This window comes from Ornithorhynchus anatinus, chromosome 6, assembly GCF_004115215.2.
Source record: "Ornithorhynchus anatinus isolate Pmale09 chromosome 6, mOrnAna1.pri.v4, whole genome shotgun sequence".
In the NCBI taxonomy this organism is placed as follows: domain Eukaryota; kingdom Metazoa; phylum Chordata; class Mammalia; order Monotremata; family Ornithorhynchidae; genus Ornithorhynchus; species Ornithorhynchus anatinus.
In genome coordinates, this window is record NC_041733.1 from 46,434,907 (window position 1) to 46,450,545 (window position 15,639).

The window sequence follows — 15,639 nt, forward strand, 5'->3', positions numbered from 1 at the left end:
AGAGCACCGGACTGAGTGCTTGGAATGGACAATTCGGCAACAGAGAGAGACCATCCCTGCCCGATGACCGGCTCGCGGTCTAATCGGGGGAGACGGACGGACAAAAACAAGACAACTTAATCAGGATAAGTGGAATCAAGGGGATGGACAACTCATTAACAAAATAAATAGGGCGATAAAAAATAAATAGGGCAATAAAAAAACAGCCTGGCCGATCACTGAACAGACGCCTTGGCCCCCTCCAGACCAACGTGGCTCAGTGGAAAGAGCACGGGCTTTGGAGTCAGGGCTCATGAGTTCGAATCCCAGCTCTGCCACTTGTCGGCTGTGTGACTCTGGGCGAGTCACTTAACTTCTCGGTGCCTCAGTTCCCTCATCTGTAAAATGGGGATTAAGACTGTGAGCCCCACGTGGGACAACCCGATTCCCCTATGTCTACCCCAGCGCTTAGAACGGTGCTCGGCACATAGTAAGCGCTTAACAAATACCAACATTATTATTATTATTAACCAGCTTGAGCGCAGCCAACCTGGCCCATTCTAGCCCTCTTCATCTTGGCCTTCTCTAGACCAGCCATCTCGGCCTTTCCTAGACGAGGCATCTCGACCGACTCCAGATCGATCATCTCGGCCTTTCCTAGACGAGGCGTCTCGACCGACTCTAGATCGGTCATCCTGGTCTTCTCTAGACCAGCCATCTCGGCCTTCTCTAGACGAGGCATCTCGACCGTGTCCAGGCCAGCCATCCTGGCCTTCCCTAGACGAGGCGTCTCGACCGACTCTAGATCGATCATCTCGGCCTTCCCTAGACGAGGCGTCTCGACCGACTCTAGATCGACCATCTCGGCCTTCCCTAGATGAGGCGTCTTGACCGACTCTAGATCGATCATCTTGGCCTTCTCTAGTCCAGCCGTCTTGGGCCTTCCTTAGACGAGGCATCTCGACCGACTCTAGATCAAGCATCTCGGCCTTCCCTAGACGAGGTACCTCGACCGACTCTAGATCAGTCATCTTGGCCTTCTCTGGATCAGCCATCTTGGCCTTCCCTAGTCGAGGCACCTCGACCGATTCTAGATCATCCATCTTGGCCTTCTCTGGACTGGCCATCTTGACCTTCCCTAGGCGAGGCGTCTCGACCGACTCTAGATCGATCATCTCGGCCTTCCCGAGACGAGGCGTCTCGACCGACTCCAGATCGATCATCTCGGCCTTCTCTAGACGAGGCATCTCGACCGACTCTAGATCGATCATCTCGGCCTTCCCTAGACGAGGCATCTCGACCGATTCTAGATCAATCATCTTGGCCTTCTCTAGTCCAGCCGTCTTGGGCCTTCCTTAGACGAGGCATCTCGACCGACTCTAGATCAAGCATCTCGGCCTTCCCTGGATCAGCCATCTTGGCCTTCCCTAGTCGAGGCACCTCGACCGATTCTAGATCATCCATCTTGGCCTTCCCTAGGCGAGGCGTCTCGACCGACTCTAGATCGATCATCTCGGCCTTCCCTAGACGAGGCGTCTCGACCGACTCCAGATCGATCATCTCGGCCTTCTCTAGACGAGGCGTCTCCACCGACTCCAGATCGATCATCTCGGCCTTCTCTAGACGAGGCGTCTCGACCGACTCTAGATCGATCATCTCGGCCTTCCCTAGACGAGGCGTCTCGACCGACTCTAGACCGGCCATCTCGGCCTTCCCTGGACGAGGCATCTCGACCGACTCCAGATCGATCATCTCGGCCTTCCCTAGATGAGGCATCCAGACCGACCCTAGATCGAGCATCTCGGCCTTCTCTAGACCAGCCACCTCGGCCTTCCCCAGTCGAGGCATCTTGACCGCCCCCAGACCGGCCATCCCGGCCTTCTCTACGCCAACCGTCTTGATCTTCCCTGGACGGGACATCTGGACCGTCTCCGGACCAGCCATCCCGGCCTCCTCTAGACGAGGCGTCGTGGCCTCTCCCCTCCGGGGCGTCTCGGCCTTCTCCACGGTCCTTTCTGGCCGAGCCACCTTGGCGCTCCGTAGACTCACCCCCCTCCCGCCTCTGTCTCTCCGTCCCTCCCGGTCTCTCCGTCCGCGCCGCGCCTCTCTTCCTCAGCCTGGGGCGGACTCCTTCGAGGCGGCCTTCGGAGCGGCGATAGGGGACCTGATGACGACGGCGGAAGAGGCCGCGGCGGAGATCGAGACCCTGGAGAGATGCAGGCGAAACCACCGGCGGGAGAGGGAGGCGGCCAGAGAAACCCTCCCTGACCCAAAGTAGGGGGATCGCCCCCCCGGCGGACCCCTCGGAGGGGAGGCCCGGCCCCGCCCGAACCCAGGACCTGGTCCGTTTACTCCTCCTCTCCCCCGACCCCCCCCCCCCGCCGGCTCCCCGGTCCTTTCCCCTCGTCCCCAGGGTATGGAGAATAAATTGCGGAATTGGAAAAGCGGCCATCAAGTAGCCGAGATGGAGCGGGGTGGATGCGGGGGAGGGTCCCAGCTGCTGGGCAGGGGTGGGAGGGCTGGGGGTACGCAAATGGGTACGGCGGCTGGGAATTAGTGGAAGCAGCGTGGCTCGGGGGAACGAGCCCGGTCATGGGTTCGAATCCCAGCTCTGCCACTTAATAATGTCGGTATCTGTCAAGCGCTTACTACGTGCAGAGCGCCGTTCTAAGCGCCGGGGGAGATCCGGGGTCATCGGGTCGTCCCACGGGAGGCTCCCGGTTAATCCCCATCTTCCAGATGAGGGAACTGAGGCCCAGAGAAGCGGAGCGACTCGCCCACGGTCCCCCAGCTGACGAGTGGCAGAGCCGGGAGTCGAACCCGTGACCTCTGACTCCGAAGCCCGGGCTCTTTCCACCGAGCCACGCTGCCGACCCTTGTCAGCAGTGTGACCGTGGGCGAGTCGCTTCGCTTCTCTGGGCCTCAGTTCCCTCATCTGGAAGATGGGGATTAACCGGGAGCCTCCCGTGGGACGACCCGATGACCCTGGATCTCCCCCGGCGCTTAGAACATTGCTCGGCACGTAGTGAGCGCTTAACAGATACCGACATTATCATTATTATTATTAGTGTACTCTCCCAAGCACGGAGCACAGCGTTCCGCACACGGTAAGGCTCAACACAGAGTCTCCAACGCGGAGACCCCCGTCCCCGGCTCTCCTCCCTAAATCGTGTCGGCTTCCGGGGGCGGGGGGCTCGGGGGAGTCTTGGGGGGGGGGGTGTGGTTGAGGCCCCGCAGCGGTGCGGTCCAAATAATCATAATAATTGTGGCATTTGTTAAGCGCTTACTAGGTGCCGGGCTCCGTACTGAGCGCCGGGGGGGGGGGGGCGGATCCCAGCAAATCGGCGCGGACCCGGTCCCCGTCCCGCGTGGGGCTCGTGGGCTCCATCCCCATTTTCCAGATGAGGGAACCGAGGCCCGGAGAATAATACTAATGATAATGTCGGTATCCGTTAAGCGCTTACTAGGTGCAGAGCACCGTTCTAAGCGCTGGGGGAGACACGGGGCCATCGGGTCGTCCCACGGGAGGCTCCCGGTCTTCATCCCCATTTTCCAGATGAGGGAACCGAGGCCCAGAGAGGCGAAGCGACTGGCCCACGGTCACCCGGCGGACGGGGGGCAGAGCCGGGATTCGAACCCACGACCTCCGCCTCCCCAGCCCGGGCTCTTTCCGCCGGCGACCCGCCCCAGGTCACCCAGCAGAGAAGTGGAATCGGAACCCAGGTCCCTCCGCCTCCCAGGCCCGCAAGCCGCGCGGCTCGGTGGAAAGAGCCCGGGCTGGGGAGGCGGAGGACGTGGGTTCCGATCCCGGCTCCGCCCCTCGTCCGCCGGGTGACCTGGGGCAAGCCGCTTCCCTTCTCTGGGCCTCGGTTCCCGCATCCGGAAAACGGGGACGAAGACGGCGAGCCCCACGTGGGGCAACCTCCCACCTACCTCAGCGCCGAGAATAGTGCTTGGCACAGAGTAAGCGCTTCACGAACGCCACAATCGCCGTGATTATTACGATCGTCGTTACCCGCTAGGCCGCGCCGCCTCTGCGAAGGTCCCGGCCCCCCCGGCCCGGCCCAGTGACGCGAGGGATCGGGGGTCTTGGGCGGGAATGAGAGCCGGCTTCCCCCCCCGGCCCCCGAAGCGCTTCCCGCTCCACCCCCCGGCCGCACGGCGTTTTTTAATTCGCGTCGGATAAAACGATACGGGATTGCGAGCGCGGAGGAGCCCTGATCGTCCCCCCGGGTCGTGTTTCCTCGGAGGAAATAAGCCGGGCCCGGCCATCCCGCCGTCCGCACCGGCCCGACGGCCCAATCGCTTCCAGACTGCGCTAGGCCGGACGCCGGTCGCCCCCGGACCCCTCCTCCCGACCCCGACGGCGGCGGGATCGGGAGCCCCTCGGGTAGGGAGCGTCTCCGGCGCCCAATTGTACCTCCCGAGCGCTCGGTACAGCGCTCTGCACCCAGTAGGCGCTCGGTGAAGACGACGGAACCAACGGACGAAGGAGCCGGGGTCAACGGGGAGGCCGGAGCGACCCCCCGCGCCCTCCCGGGTATAAGAATAATAATAATAATGATGTTGGTGCTTGTTAAGCGCTTACTAAGTGCAGAGCACTGTTCTAAGCGCTGGGGTAGACACAGGGGAATCGGGTTGTCCCACGTGGGGCTCACAGTTCGGAGGTCATGAGTTCGAATCCCGGCTCGGCCACTCGTCAGCTGTGTGACCGTGGGCGAGTCACTTCGCTTCTCTGGGCCTCAGTTCCCTCATCTGTAAAATGGGGATGAAGACCGTGAGCCCCACGTGGGACGACCCGATTCCCCCGTGTCTCCCCCAGCGCTTAGAACAGTGCTCTGCACATAGTGAGCGCTTAACAGATACCAACATTATTATTATTGTTATTATTCATCCCCATTTTCCAGATGAGGGAACTGAGGCACGGAGAGGTGAAGCGACCCGCCCACGGCCACACGGCTGACAAGTGGCAGGGCCGGGATTCGAACTCATGACCTCCGACTCCCAAGCCCAGGCTCTCTCCACTGAGCCACGCTGCTTCTCTATACTAATAATCGTGGTCCTCGTTAAGCGCCGAGTATGTACCGAGCGCCGTTCTAAGCGCCGGGGTGGATGCAAATCGACGAGGTCGGACACGGTCACCGTCCCACCGGGGCTCGCGGGCTTCGTCCCCAATTTACGGACGAGGGAACTGAGGCCCAGAGAGGTGAAGGGGCTTGCCCGAGGCCACACAGAAGCGCTCAGTATATATGATTGAGTGAGCGAATGAATGAGTGAATGAATGAATGAATGAATGAATGAGTCTGGTTTTTTGTTACAGTCTACTCTCCCAAGCGTTTAGGACAGTGCTCCGAACCCAGGAAGTGCTCAGTACAGACAGAGAAGCAGCGTGCCTCAGTGGAAAGAGCTTGTAAGCGCTTAACCGACACCGACATCATCATTATTATTATCCGGGCTTGGGAGTCAGAGGTCCCGGGTTCACGGAGTCGGCGGTCGCGGGCCTGGGAGTCGGGGGAGCCGGGTTCTAATCCCGGGGAAGCAGCGTGGCTCCGTGGAAAGAGCCCGGGCTTGGGAGTCGGAGGTCAGGGGTTCGAATGCCGGCTCCGCCGCTCGGCAGCCGGGGGACCGGGGGCGAGTCGCTCGGCTTCTCCGGGCCTCAGTTCCCTCATCTGCAAAATGGGGATGAAGACCGGGAGCCCGGATCTCCCCGGCGCTTAGAACGGTGCTCGGCACATAGTAAGCGCTTAACAAAGATCAATATTGTTATTATTATGACTGAATGATCAAATGAATGAATGAAAGCGCCCCCCGCCCAGCAGGTGCTGATTTGACTTGGGCCCCTCCCCCCGCCCCGTCCCTCCAGGCCCCGCCCCCTCCCCAAATAGGAAACTGAGGCCCAGAGAAGTCAAGCCACTCGTCCACAGTGTTCGCCACCTCCTAAGTACTTGACGAGTATCGTCGTCATTATTGTGAGAAGGGCACGGGTTCGGGAGTCCGAGGTCACGGGTTCGACTCCCGGCTCCGCCGCTTGTCAGCTGGGTGACCGTGGGCCAGTCGCTTCACTTCTCGGGGGCCTCAGTGACCTCGTCCGGACAATGGGGGTGAAGAGCGGGAGCCCCACGGGGGACAACCTGATTCCCTTGTGTCTCCCCCAGCGCTTAGAACGGTGCTCGGCACATAGTAAGCGCTTAACAAATGCCAGCATTATTATTATTAATGATCATGAGTTCGAATCCCGGCTCTGCCCCTTGTCAGCTGGGTGACTGTGGGCGAGTCACTTCACTTCTCTGTGCCTGAGTTCCCTCATCTGTAAAATGGGGATGAAGAGTGTGAGCCCCACGTGGGACAACCCCATGAGCCTGCGTCTCCCCCAGCGCTTAGAACAGTGCTCGGCACATAGTAAGCGCTTGACAAATACCAACATCATTATTATTATTATCGTGATCATCCTGCCTTGGGTAAGCCATTTCTCTTCTCTGGCCTCCATTTGCTCATCAGCACAATGGGGATGAAATCCCCGTCCTCCCTCTCCCTTAAACTGTGAGCCCCATGGAATGGTGATGATGTCGGTGTCTGTTAAGCGCTTACTACGTGCGGAGCACTGTTCTAAGCGCCGGGGGAGATCCGGGGTCGTCGGGTTGTCCCACTTGAGGCTCCCAGGCTTCATCCCCATTTTCCAGATGAGGTCACTGAGAAGGGACCGTCTCTATCTGTTGCCGACTTGTTCATTCCCAGCGCTTAGTACAGTGCTCTGCACCTAGTAAGCGCTCAATAAATACGAATGAATGAATGAATGAATGAATAATACAGCATCTGGCCCCCCCGAGAAACAGCACGGTCCCGTGGCCCGGGCCCGGGAGTCAGGGGATCTGGGTTCTCATCCCGGAGGAGCAGCGCGGCTCAGCGGAAAGAGCCCGGGCTTGGGAGTCGGAGGTCGTGGGTTCGAATCCCGGCTCGGCCACTCGTCGGCCGTGTGACCGTGGGCGAGTCGCTTCACTTCTCTGGGCCTCAGTCCCCTCATCCGTCAAATGGGGATGAAGACCGGGAGCCCCCCGTGGGCCGACCCGGTGACCCCGGATCTCCCCCGGCGCTTAGAACGGCGCTCCGCACGTAGCAAGCGCTTAACAGATACCAACGTCGCTATTAATCCCTCCTCTACCACTTGTCCGCCGCGGGAGCCGGGCCAGACGGCTTCGCCTCCCTGGGCCTCGCTCGCCTCGTCCGTTCAGCTGGGCCTCGGTGCCGCTTGGTGCCTCGGTTTACCTCCTGAAGACTCCGCCTCCCCCTCCCGCGGTCTCCGGCCCCAGCCGCCCGAGGGAGGAGGAGGAGGAGGAGGAGGAGGAGGGAGTCACAGGGCAGGAGCAGAGAAAGGAGCCTGCGAGGAAAGAATAAACACATAATCAGGATTACTTGTGTTTCCCGTGCAGCTGGATTCATCTTTCCTCTTAATAAACTCAGCCGGGCCTCCTCCTCCGCCCGGCCCGGCCCCCGGCCCCTTGCCCGGCTGCTCCCGCGCCGCCAGGACGGGGAGGGGGCTGGTCCTGGCCTCCCCCCGGAGCCCCCCGCGAAGGCCCGGCCTCTTGGCGGGACCGGCCGGCTCTGAGCAGAGGAGGCCGCGCGGAGCGGGCGCTCGGTAGATACTGTGGGATGAATGAAGGAGGCTGGGGGAAGCTCAGGGTAGGGGGGTCCGGGGTCCCTTCCCCCCCACCCCAGGCATCCCCACCCCCGGGCCCAGCAGGAGGTCCGAGCCCCCACCGGAATAATAATCGTAATGTTGGTATTTGTTAAGCGCTTACCACGGGCACAGCACTGTTGTAAGCGCCGGGGTGGACACAGGGGAACCGGGTTGTCCCCCGGGGGGCTCCCAGTCTTCATCCCTGGGAACCGAGGCCCAGAGAAGGGAAGTGACTCGCCCTCGGTCACCCGGCTGACGAGCGGCACAGCCGGGATTCGAACCCGTGACCTCCGACTCCCAAGCCCGGGCTCTTGCCACGGAGCCACGCTGCCTCTCTATAAGCGTAACGTCGGTATTTGTTAATAATAATAATAATAATAATGTTGGTATCGGTTAAGCGCTGATCTAGGTGCAGAGCACCGTTCTAAGCGCCGGGGGAGATCCGGGGTCATCGGGTCGTCCCACGGGAGGCTGCCGGTCTTCATCCCCATTTTGCAGATGAGGGAACTGAGGCCCGGAGAAGCGAAGCGACTCGCCTCGGGTCCCCCGGCTGTCGAGCGGCATTCGAACCCGTGACCTCCGACTCCCAAGCCCGGGCTCTTGCCACGGAGCCACGCTGCCTCTCCGGGATTAGAACCCGGCTCCCCCGACTCCCAGGCCCGCGACCGCCGACTCCGTGAACCCGGGACCTCTGACTCCCAAGCCCGGATAATAATAATGATGATGTCGGTGTCCGTTAGGCGCTTACTACGTGCCGAGCACCGTTCTGAGCACTGGGGGGAGATACAGGGGAATGAGGTCGTCCCCCGTGGGGCTCACGGTCTTCATCCCCATTTTCCAGATGAGGTCACCGAGGCCCAGAGAAGGGAAGCGACTCGCCCCAGGTCGCCCGGCAGGCAAGCGGCGGAGCGGGGATTGGAACCCAGGACCCTCCGTCGCCCGGGCCGTCTTCGCCGCCCGCTGAGCCGCTCCCTTCCCGCCACCCAAGGGGATTCCTCGCCCCCCTCCGTCCCCAGGTGAGCAGCTGGAGTCCCCGAATTCATTCAGTCGTACTTACTGAGCGTTTCCCGTGTGCGGAGCGCTGTGCTAAGCGCTTGATCGGGGGGGGGGGGGGGGGAGCAGGGGACAAGGATGAGGGAGGGGGATGGAGGTTAGGAAGCTGGGGGGAGGCGTCAGGGAGGAGGGGGATGGGGGAGGAAATGGCGAGAAGCAGCGAGGCTCAGTGGAAAGAGCCCGGGCTCGGGGGTCAGGGGTCGTGGGTTCGAATCCCGGCCCCGCCGCTCGTCTGCCGGGTGACCTCGGGCCAGTCACTTCGCCTCTCTGGGCCTCAGTCCCCTCATCCGGAAAAACGCGAGGCCCAAGGGGGGCAATCTGATGACCCGGCATCTCCCCCAGCGCTTAGAAGGGCGCTCAGCACGTAGTAAGCGCTTACCGAATGCCAACATCGTTATTATTATTATCGGCGAGCTGGCAGTCAAGAGGGGGAGAGGGACAGGAAGAGAAAGACGGAAGGGAGGGAGGGGGACGTAGGGGGCGGCGGGGGCTGGGACGGGGGGGACGAAGAAAGTCGGGGAGCCCCAGATGGGAGGGGGAGATGAGGAAAAGTGGGGGGCTCGGGCAGGGAAGGCCTCTCGGAGGAGGCGGGCGCTCAGTGAGGGTCGGAAGGGGGGCAGGGAGTGGGGGTGTGAGAAGGTGGGAAGGGGCGGGAGTGGGGGGTCAGGGAGCAGGGGGTCCTGGGGGGGGGGGTCAGAGGCCGGGGAGGGGATGGGGGGGGTCGGGAGCAGGGGTGGGGGGGGCGGTGGGGGGTCCCGGAGGGTCCTGGGGGGGGGGGCTCTGAGTTCCCGCTCCGGCCGCTGGGGGTCGCCGTGGCCCCGGCTTTTGGCGGGAAGAAGTTGGGGCGTCGAAGGGACGGGGGGCGGGGAGGGGAAGGGAAGGGAAAGGAAAGGAAAGGAAAGGAAAGGAAAGGAAAGGAAAGGAAAGGAAAGGGTCCCCGAAATCCGCAGGCCCCGGGGAGGCCCCCGGCCCCCAGCCCGGGGGGGGGGGGGCCTAAGGGGGGGGCCGCCCGGCCGCCCGGCCCGAGAGCTGGGCCGGGGGAGGGGCGGGCTGAGCTTCAGCGGGGCTCCGGACCCCGCCCCCCTTCCTCCTCTGCCCCCTTCCCTCCCCCTCCCCTACAGCCCTCCCTCCTCCCTCCTCTCCCCTCCTCCTCCTCCTCCTCCTCCTCCTCCTCCCTTTGCCCCTCTCCCCTCTTTCCCCTCTCGCCCCTCTTCCCCCTTTCCCTCTCTCCCCTCCTCCTCCCCCTTCTCTTCCCTCTCCCCTCTTTCCGCTCTTCCCTTCTCTTCCCTTCTCTTCCCTCTCCCCCTTTCTCTCTCTTCCCTCTCTCCCCTTCCCCTTCTTTCCCCTCTCCCTTCTCTCCCCTTTCACCTCTCCCCTCTCCCCTTTCCCCTTCTCTTCCCCCGCTCCCCTTTCCCCCTCTCTCCCCTCCCTCCTCTCCCCTCTCGTCTCTCTCCCTTCCCCATTCCCCCTTTCCGTTCTTTCCCCTCCTCTTCCCTGTCCCCCTTTCTTTCCCTTCTTTTCCCTCTCTCCCTTCCCCCCTCCTCTTCCCTCTCCTGCCTCTTCCCCTTTCCCTTCTCTTCCCTCGCCTCCTTTTCCCTCTCTTCCGCCTCCCCCGTTCCCCTCTCCTTCTTTCCCTTTTCCCTCTCCCCTCCGCCCTTTTCCCTTTGTAACCCTTCTCCCCCCTTTTCCCCGCCCCCCCCCCGCCTTCTTTCCCCTCTTTCCCTTCCCCTTCCCTCTCTCCCCTCCCCCCTCCCCCCCTTTCCCTCTTCCCTCTCCTCTTCCTCCTTCTCCTCCCCTTCCCAGGCCCGAGGGGTGGGAACTGTGGGCTGAGGTCACGGTGTGGGGGGAAAGGTGTGTGCTGAGCGGCCTCCTCTACACCGTCGGCTCCTTGCGGGCAGGGGGATGTCTTTGATGTCCTATTGTCCTCTCCCGAGCACTCAGTTCGGTGCTTCGCACACCGTGAGCGCCCAATAAATACGATTAATAATAATAATTAGAGAAGGAGCGTGGCTCGGAGGCAAGAGCCCGGGCTTGGGAGTCAGGGGTCATGGGTTCGAATCCCGGCTCTGCCGCTTGTCAGCCGGGCGACCGTGGGCCGGTCGCTTCACTTCTCTGGGCCTCGGTTCCCTCGTCTGTGAAACGGGGATTAACCGGGAGCCTCCCGTGGGACGCCCGGTGACCCTGTATCTCCCCCAGCGCTTAGAACGGTGCTCTGCACGTAGGAAGCGCTTAACGGATACCGACGTTATTAATAACGAGAATGACGAGAAGTCTTTTCCCTCAAGGACCTGAGAGTCACCCCGCTTAGGTCCAGATCCTTATACTGACGTTTCCCTCGCCCCATAATCTAGATGAGAGAAGCGGCGGGGCCTACTGGCAAGAGCCCGGGCTTGGGGGGCAGAGGTCGTGGGTTCCGATCCCGACTCCGCCCCCTGTCTCATCTGGAAGATGGGGATGAAGAATGCGAGCCCCACGTCGGACGGCCCGTATCAACCCCCGCGCCTAGAACGGTGCTCGGCCCATAGCGAGCGCTTAACAGATGCCGTCGTCGTTATTACGACAGGCAAACTGGACACGGTCCCTGTCCCCCGTGAGGCTCGGAGTCTCCGTCCCCATTTGACAGATGAGCTGACTGAGGCACAGAGAAGGGAAATGACCCTTGGGGGGGTCCGCGGTCCCTGGGTAGAGCCGATAAGGGAGGCTCGGAGCGAACGGGGGGGAATAAGGAAGTATTTCTCTTTTCCCACGATGGACAAGGTGATCCCGCGCCGCCGCCCCCGCCCCCGCCCCCGATCCTGGGCCCGGCTTCAGCGGAGAGGGGGAATTCCTTCCCTGTCGGGAATAACCTCCTCCCCGGCCCCCGACCCCAGCCCCCGGTCGCGGCCCCCGGCCTCCGGGCGGCACGGCCTGGCGGGTTGAGCCCGGGCCTGGGAGGCCGAAGGTCCCGGGGCCTCCTCCCGGCTCCGCCGCCCGTCTGCTGGGTGACCTTGGGCCGCCGGTTTCGCCTCTCCGGGTCCCCTCGTCTCTAAAACGGGGTTGGAGACCGGGACCCCCACGTCCGACCCGCTCTCCTGGGATCCGGCACGGCGCCCGGCACCCAGTAGGCGCTTCGCGAGTAGCGCGATTATTATTTTTATCGTCATCGATCCCAGCCGGCGCGCGCGCGCAGCTGGACGCACGTCTCCGTCTCTCCGTCTCTCTCAGACGGCGGAGACGACCCCCGGTGTCCCCGTCGCCCCGGAGGGGGTCGGGGGTCAGGGGTCGGGGGTCGCCCGCCTGTTTTCCTGCCGGCGGAGATGAGAGCGATAAAGACAGACGCTCCGACTGTCACATCTGGTTCGGTTTTACTCCGCGGCCTCGGATCCGAGCAGCGGGGGGGGGGGGGGGACGGGACTGGGGGCGGGGACTGGGAGGGGAGGGGACTTGGGGGGTCTTGAAGGTATTTGAGGGGGGCCAGGGACGCAGGGCGGGGCTGTGGGCCGGGCGGGGTCTGGGAGCGATCCATCCGCGGTATTTATTGGGCGCTCGCCGTGTGCCGAGCGCTTGACGATAATGTTGGCGTTTGTTAAGCGCCTACTATGTGCCAGGCGCCGTTCCAAGCGCCGGGGGAGATACGAGGTGATCGGGTTGTCCCCCGTGGAGCTCACCGTCCTCATCCCCATTTTACAGATGAGGTCACCGAGGCGCAGAGAGGTTAAGGGACTCGCCCGAGGTCGCCCAGCTGACAAGCGGCAGAGGCGGGATTAGAACCCACGACCTCTGACTCCCGAGCCCGGGCTCGTTCCACTGAGCCACGCTTTGCTTCTCAGTAACGATGGCATTTGTCAGGCGCTTAGTCCGTGTCAGGCGCTGTTCCGAGCGCTGGGAGGGATACGAGGTGACCAGGTCGTCCCACGTGGGGCTCCCAGAGTGAGCGAAAGCGCTCATAATCGTAATCATGACGATATTTGCCGAGCGCTTGCTCTGTGCCAGGCACCGTACTAAGCGCTGGGGCAAGCGAATCGGGTTCGGACCCAGTCCCGGTCCCCCTTGGGGCTCACCGCCTCCATCCCCCTTTTCCAGATGAGGTCACTGAGGCCCAGAGAAGTGTAGCGACTGGCCCAAGGTCAGCCAGCAGACGAGGGGCGGAGCCGGGATTAGAACCCACGGCCTCCGACGACGCCCGAGCCCGGGCTCCACCCACCAGGCCACGCTGCTCCTCTAGATCGCGGGGCGGGGGGGATGTCGATAAGCGGATCTGGACACAGTAATAATAATGATGATAATGCGGGGCTCGGTGGAACGAGCCCGGCCTTGGGAGTCAGAGGTCATGGGTTCGAATGCCGGCTCCCCCACTCGTCAGCTGTGTGACCTTGGGCGAGTCACTTCACTTCTCTGGTCCTCAGTTACCTCATCTGTAAAATGGGGATTAAGGCCGTGAGCCTCACGTGGGACAACCTGAGGACCCCGTGTCTACCCCGGCGCTTAGAACGGTGCTCGGCACCTAGTAAGCGCTTATCAAATACCAACATTATCATTATCATTAATAACGATGCTATTTGTTAAGCGCTTACTAGGTGCCGAGCGCTGCGCGAGACGAATAGCAAGCCTTTGAGCGGAAGGGAGGAAAGGGAGGGGAAATGAGGGCTTAGTCAGGGAAGGCCTCTTGGAGGAGGAGGAGGAGGTGCGATTGCAGGCCCCGGGCAGTGCCCGGCCACTTTTGGCGAGCCCAAGGGGCATCGGGAAGGCCTCCTGGAGGAGGTGCGCTTTCAGGAGGGTTTGACCCCGTGCCGGGCACTGTCCTAAGCGCTGGGGCGGATCCGGGCCGACGGGGTCGGACCCAGTCCCCGTCCCACGCGGGGCTCCCGGTCTCCATCCCCATTTTCCGGACGAGGGAGCCGAGGCCCAGAGAAGCGAAGCGAATGGCCCGGGGTCACGCAGCAGGTGAGTGGCGGAGCCGGGATTGGAACCCATGACCGCCCGACTCCCAGGCCTGGGTTCTGTCCACGGGGTCCCGAACGGGGTTGGCGGAGGCAGGGGGCTGGACAGGAAGACCTCCTCCCCCTCTGCCGTTCCCCCCCTGGCTCCGCCCGGTCCGTCCCAACTCGACGGTTGTGGAGCGATTCCCCCCCAGCCGCCTCCCTCCGTCCCAGTTGGCTTATGGACCCTGCCCCTACGGAGGGGGAGACTGAGGCCCGGCAGGCCCGTGGCTTCATTCGTTCATTCGATCTCATCTATCGATCCCCGAAGAGTGATCAGAGGCAGGGGCGGGGCTGGAGGCCCAGCCGCTCTCGGCCCTTCGCTCGTATTTACTGAGCGCTCGCCGGGTGCGGAGCACCGTCCTGAGCACTTGGACGATGGACGGACACATTCCCTGCCATCGGGGAGCCGACGGCCAGCACGGTCCCCGCCGTGGAGCAGGAGGACCCTCGAGGGCAGATGCGGGGAGGCTGGGGGAAGTCGGGGGAGGCCAGTGGGGAGGCGGGGAGGCGGCTGACGGAGAGGCCAGTGGGGAGGCGGGGAAGAGGAGGCCGGCGGAGAGGCAGGGGCAAGAGGGGAGGCTGACGGGAGGCCAGTGGAAGGGCAGGAAGGAGGGGGATCCGGAGGGGAGGCCGGCGGAGAGGCGGGGAAGAGGGAGACCCCGGGGGGAGGCTGAGGAGAGGCCAGGTGGCAGGGTAGGAAGGAGGGGGACCCAGAGGGGAGGCCGAGGGGAGGTCAGCGGAAGGGCGGGGGGAGGGGGATCCAGAGGGGAGGCCGAGGGGAGTCTAGTGGAGAGGCAGAGAGGAGGGGAACCCAAAGGGGGGGTCCGCTGTATCTGGGGGGGGCGGCGAGGGGAAGCCGGGGGGAGGCCGAGGGGAGGCCGGGGGAGGAGGGGGACCCGGAGGGGAGGCCAGCGGAGAGGCCGGGCAGGAGGCCGGAGGGGGGTCCGGGTGGGAGGAGGAAGGCGGCTGGCAAGACTGGGATGGGGGGGACGGGGGGGGGGGGGCAAGGGGAACACGGACGGAGAGGCCGGAGGGAGGAGGCCGGCGGGGAGGCCTCGAGGCCAGGCCGGCCTTCAGGAATTCAGACAATGCAGGAAGTCCGGCGGCAACGGTCCGGCCTTGGCCGGCGGCCAGAGCGGGGGGCCGCGGCCGGGGCCGGGATCCCCGCGGGGGCCTCTGGGGGAGCCGGGAGAGGCCGGGGGGATCCCCCGGCCGGACCCCCGACCCCCGACCTCCGACCCAGACCCCTAGCCGGGGGCCTCCGTTCCCCACGGCCTCCTCCCGCCTCACCCGAAGGCGGAGGCTCGGCCTCGGCCCGTCCCTCTCTGTCTCTCGGGTCTCTGTCCGTCTCTGAGCCCCCGCGGGCCTCCGCGGCGGGGGCCGGGGGAGACCCCCGGGCTGGAAGGACACGGAGGGGGAGCCTCTTTCATTCCTGAGATCTGCTGCCTGACCTCGGGCCGCTCGCTTCACTCCCCTGGGCCTCGGTTCCCCCGTCCGTCGAATGGGGACGGAGACCGCGGGCCCCACGGGGGACGACCCGATCGCCTCGTGTCCACCCCAGCGCTCAGAACGTAGCGCTTAGCAGATACCGTCCTCCTCATCACGGATGCCTAAGTGCCGCGGGACGGGAGGTCGAGCAGAGGGAGCGAGGTGGAGCGACGACGACGACGACGACGGCGTCTGTTAAGCGCTTACGACGTGCCGAGCACCGTCCTGAGCGCTGGGGGAGATCCGAGATAATCAGGTGGTCCCGGGTGGGGCCCGCGGTCTTAATCCCCATTTTACAGATGAGGTCACCGAGGCCCAGAGGATGATGGGGATGGCGTCTGTTAAGTGCTTACTATGTGCCAAGGCCCCGGTCTCAGAGCTGATCGGGGGCGGAGCCGGGATTAGAACCCACGACCTCGGACTCTCGAGCCCGGGCTCTTTCCACGGCGATGGGGAGGGAGAGCCGATGGCGGAACCCCAAGA

The 15,639-nt window shown here is 63.6% G+C and overlaps 1 protein-coding gene across 1 annotated transcript; it reads right to left on the reverse strand.

Annotated features, from left to right (window-relative positions):
- Positions 1 to 507: 507 nt before the first annotated feature.
- LOC120638433 (titin homolog) lies at positions 508 to 1,424 on the reverse strand. Its single transcript, XM_039912311.1, has one exon. The coding sequence runs from the start codon at positions 1,296 to 1,298 to the stop codon at positions 540 to 542; it is 759 nt and encodes a 252-aa protein (XP_039768245.1). The 5' UTR covers positions 1,299 to 1,424; the 3' UTR covers positions 508 to 539.
- Positions 1,425 to 15,639: the final 14,215 nt, after the last annotated feature.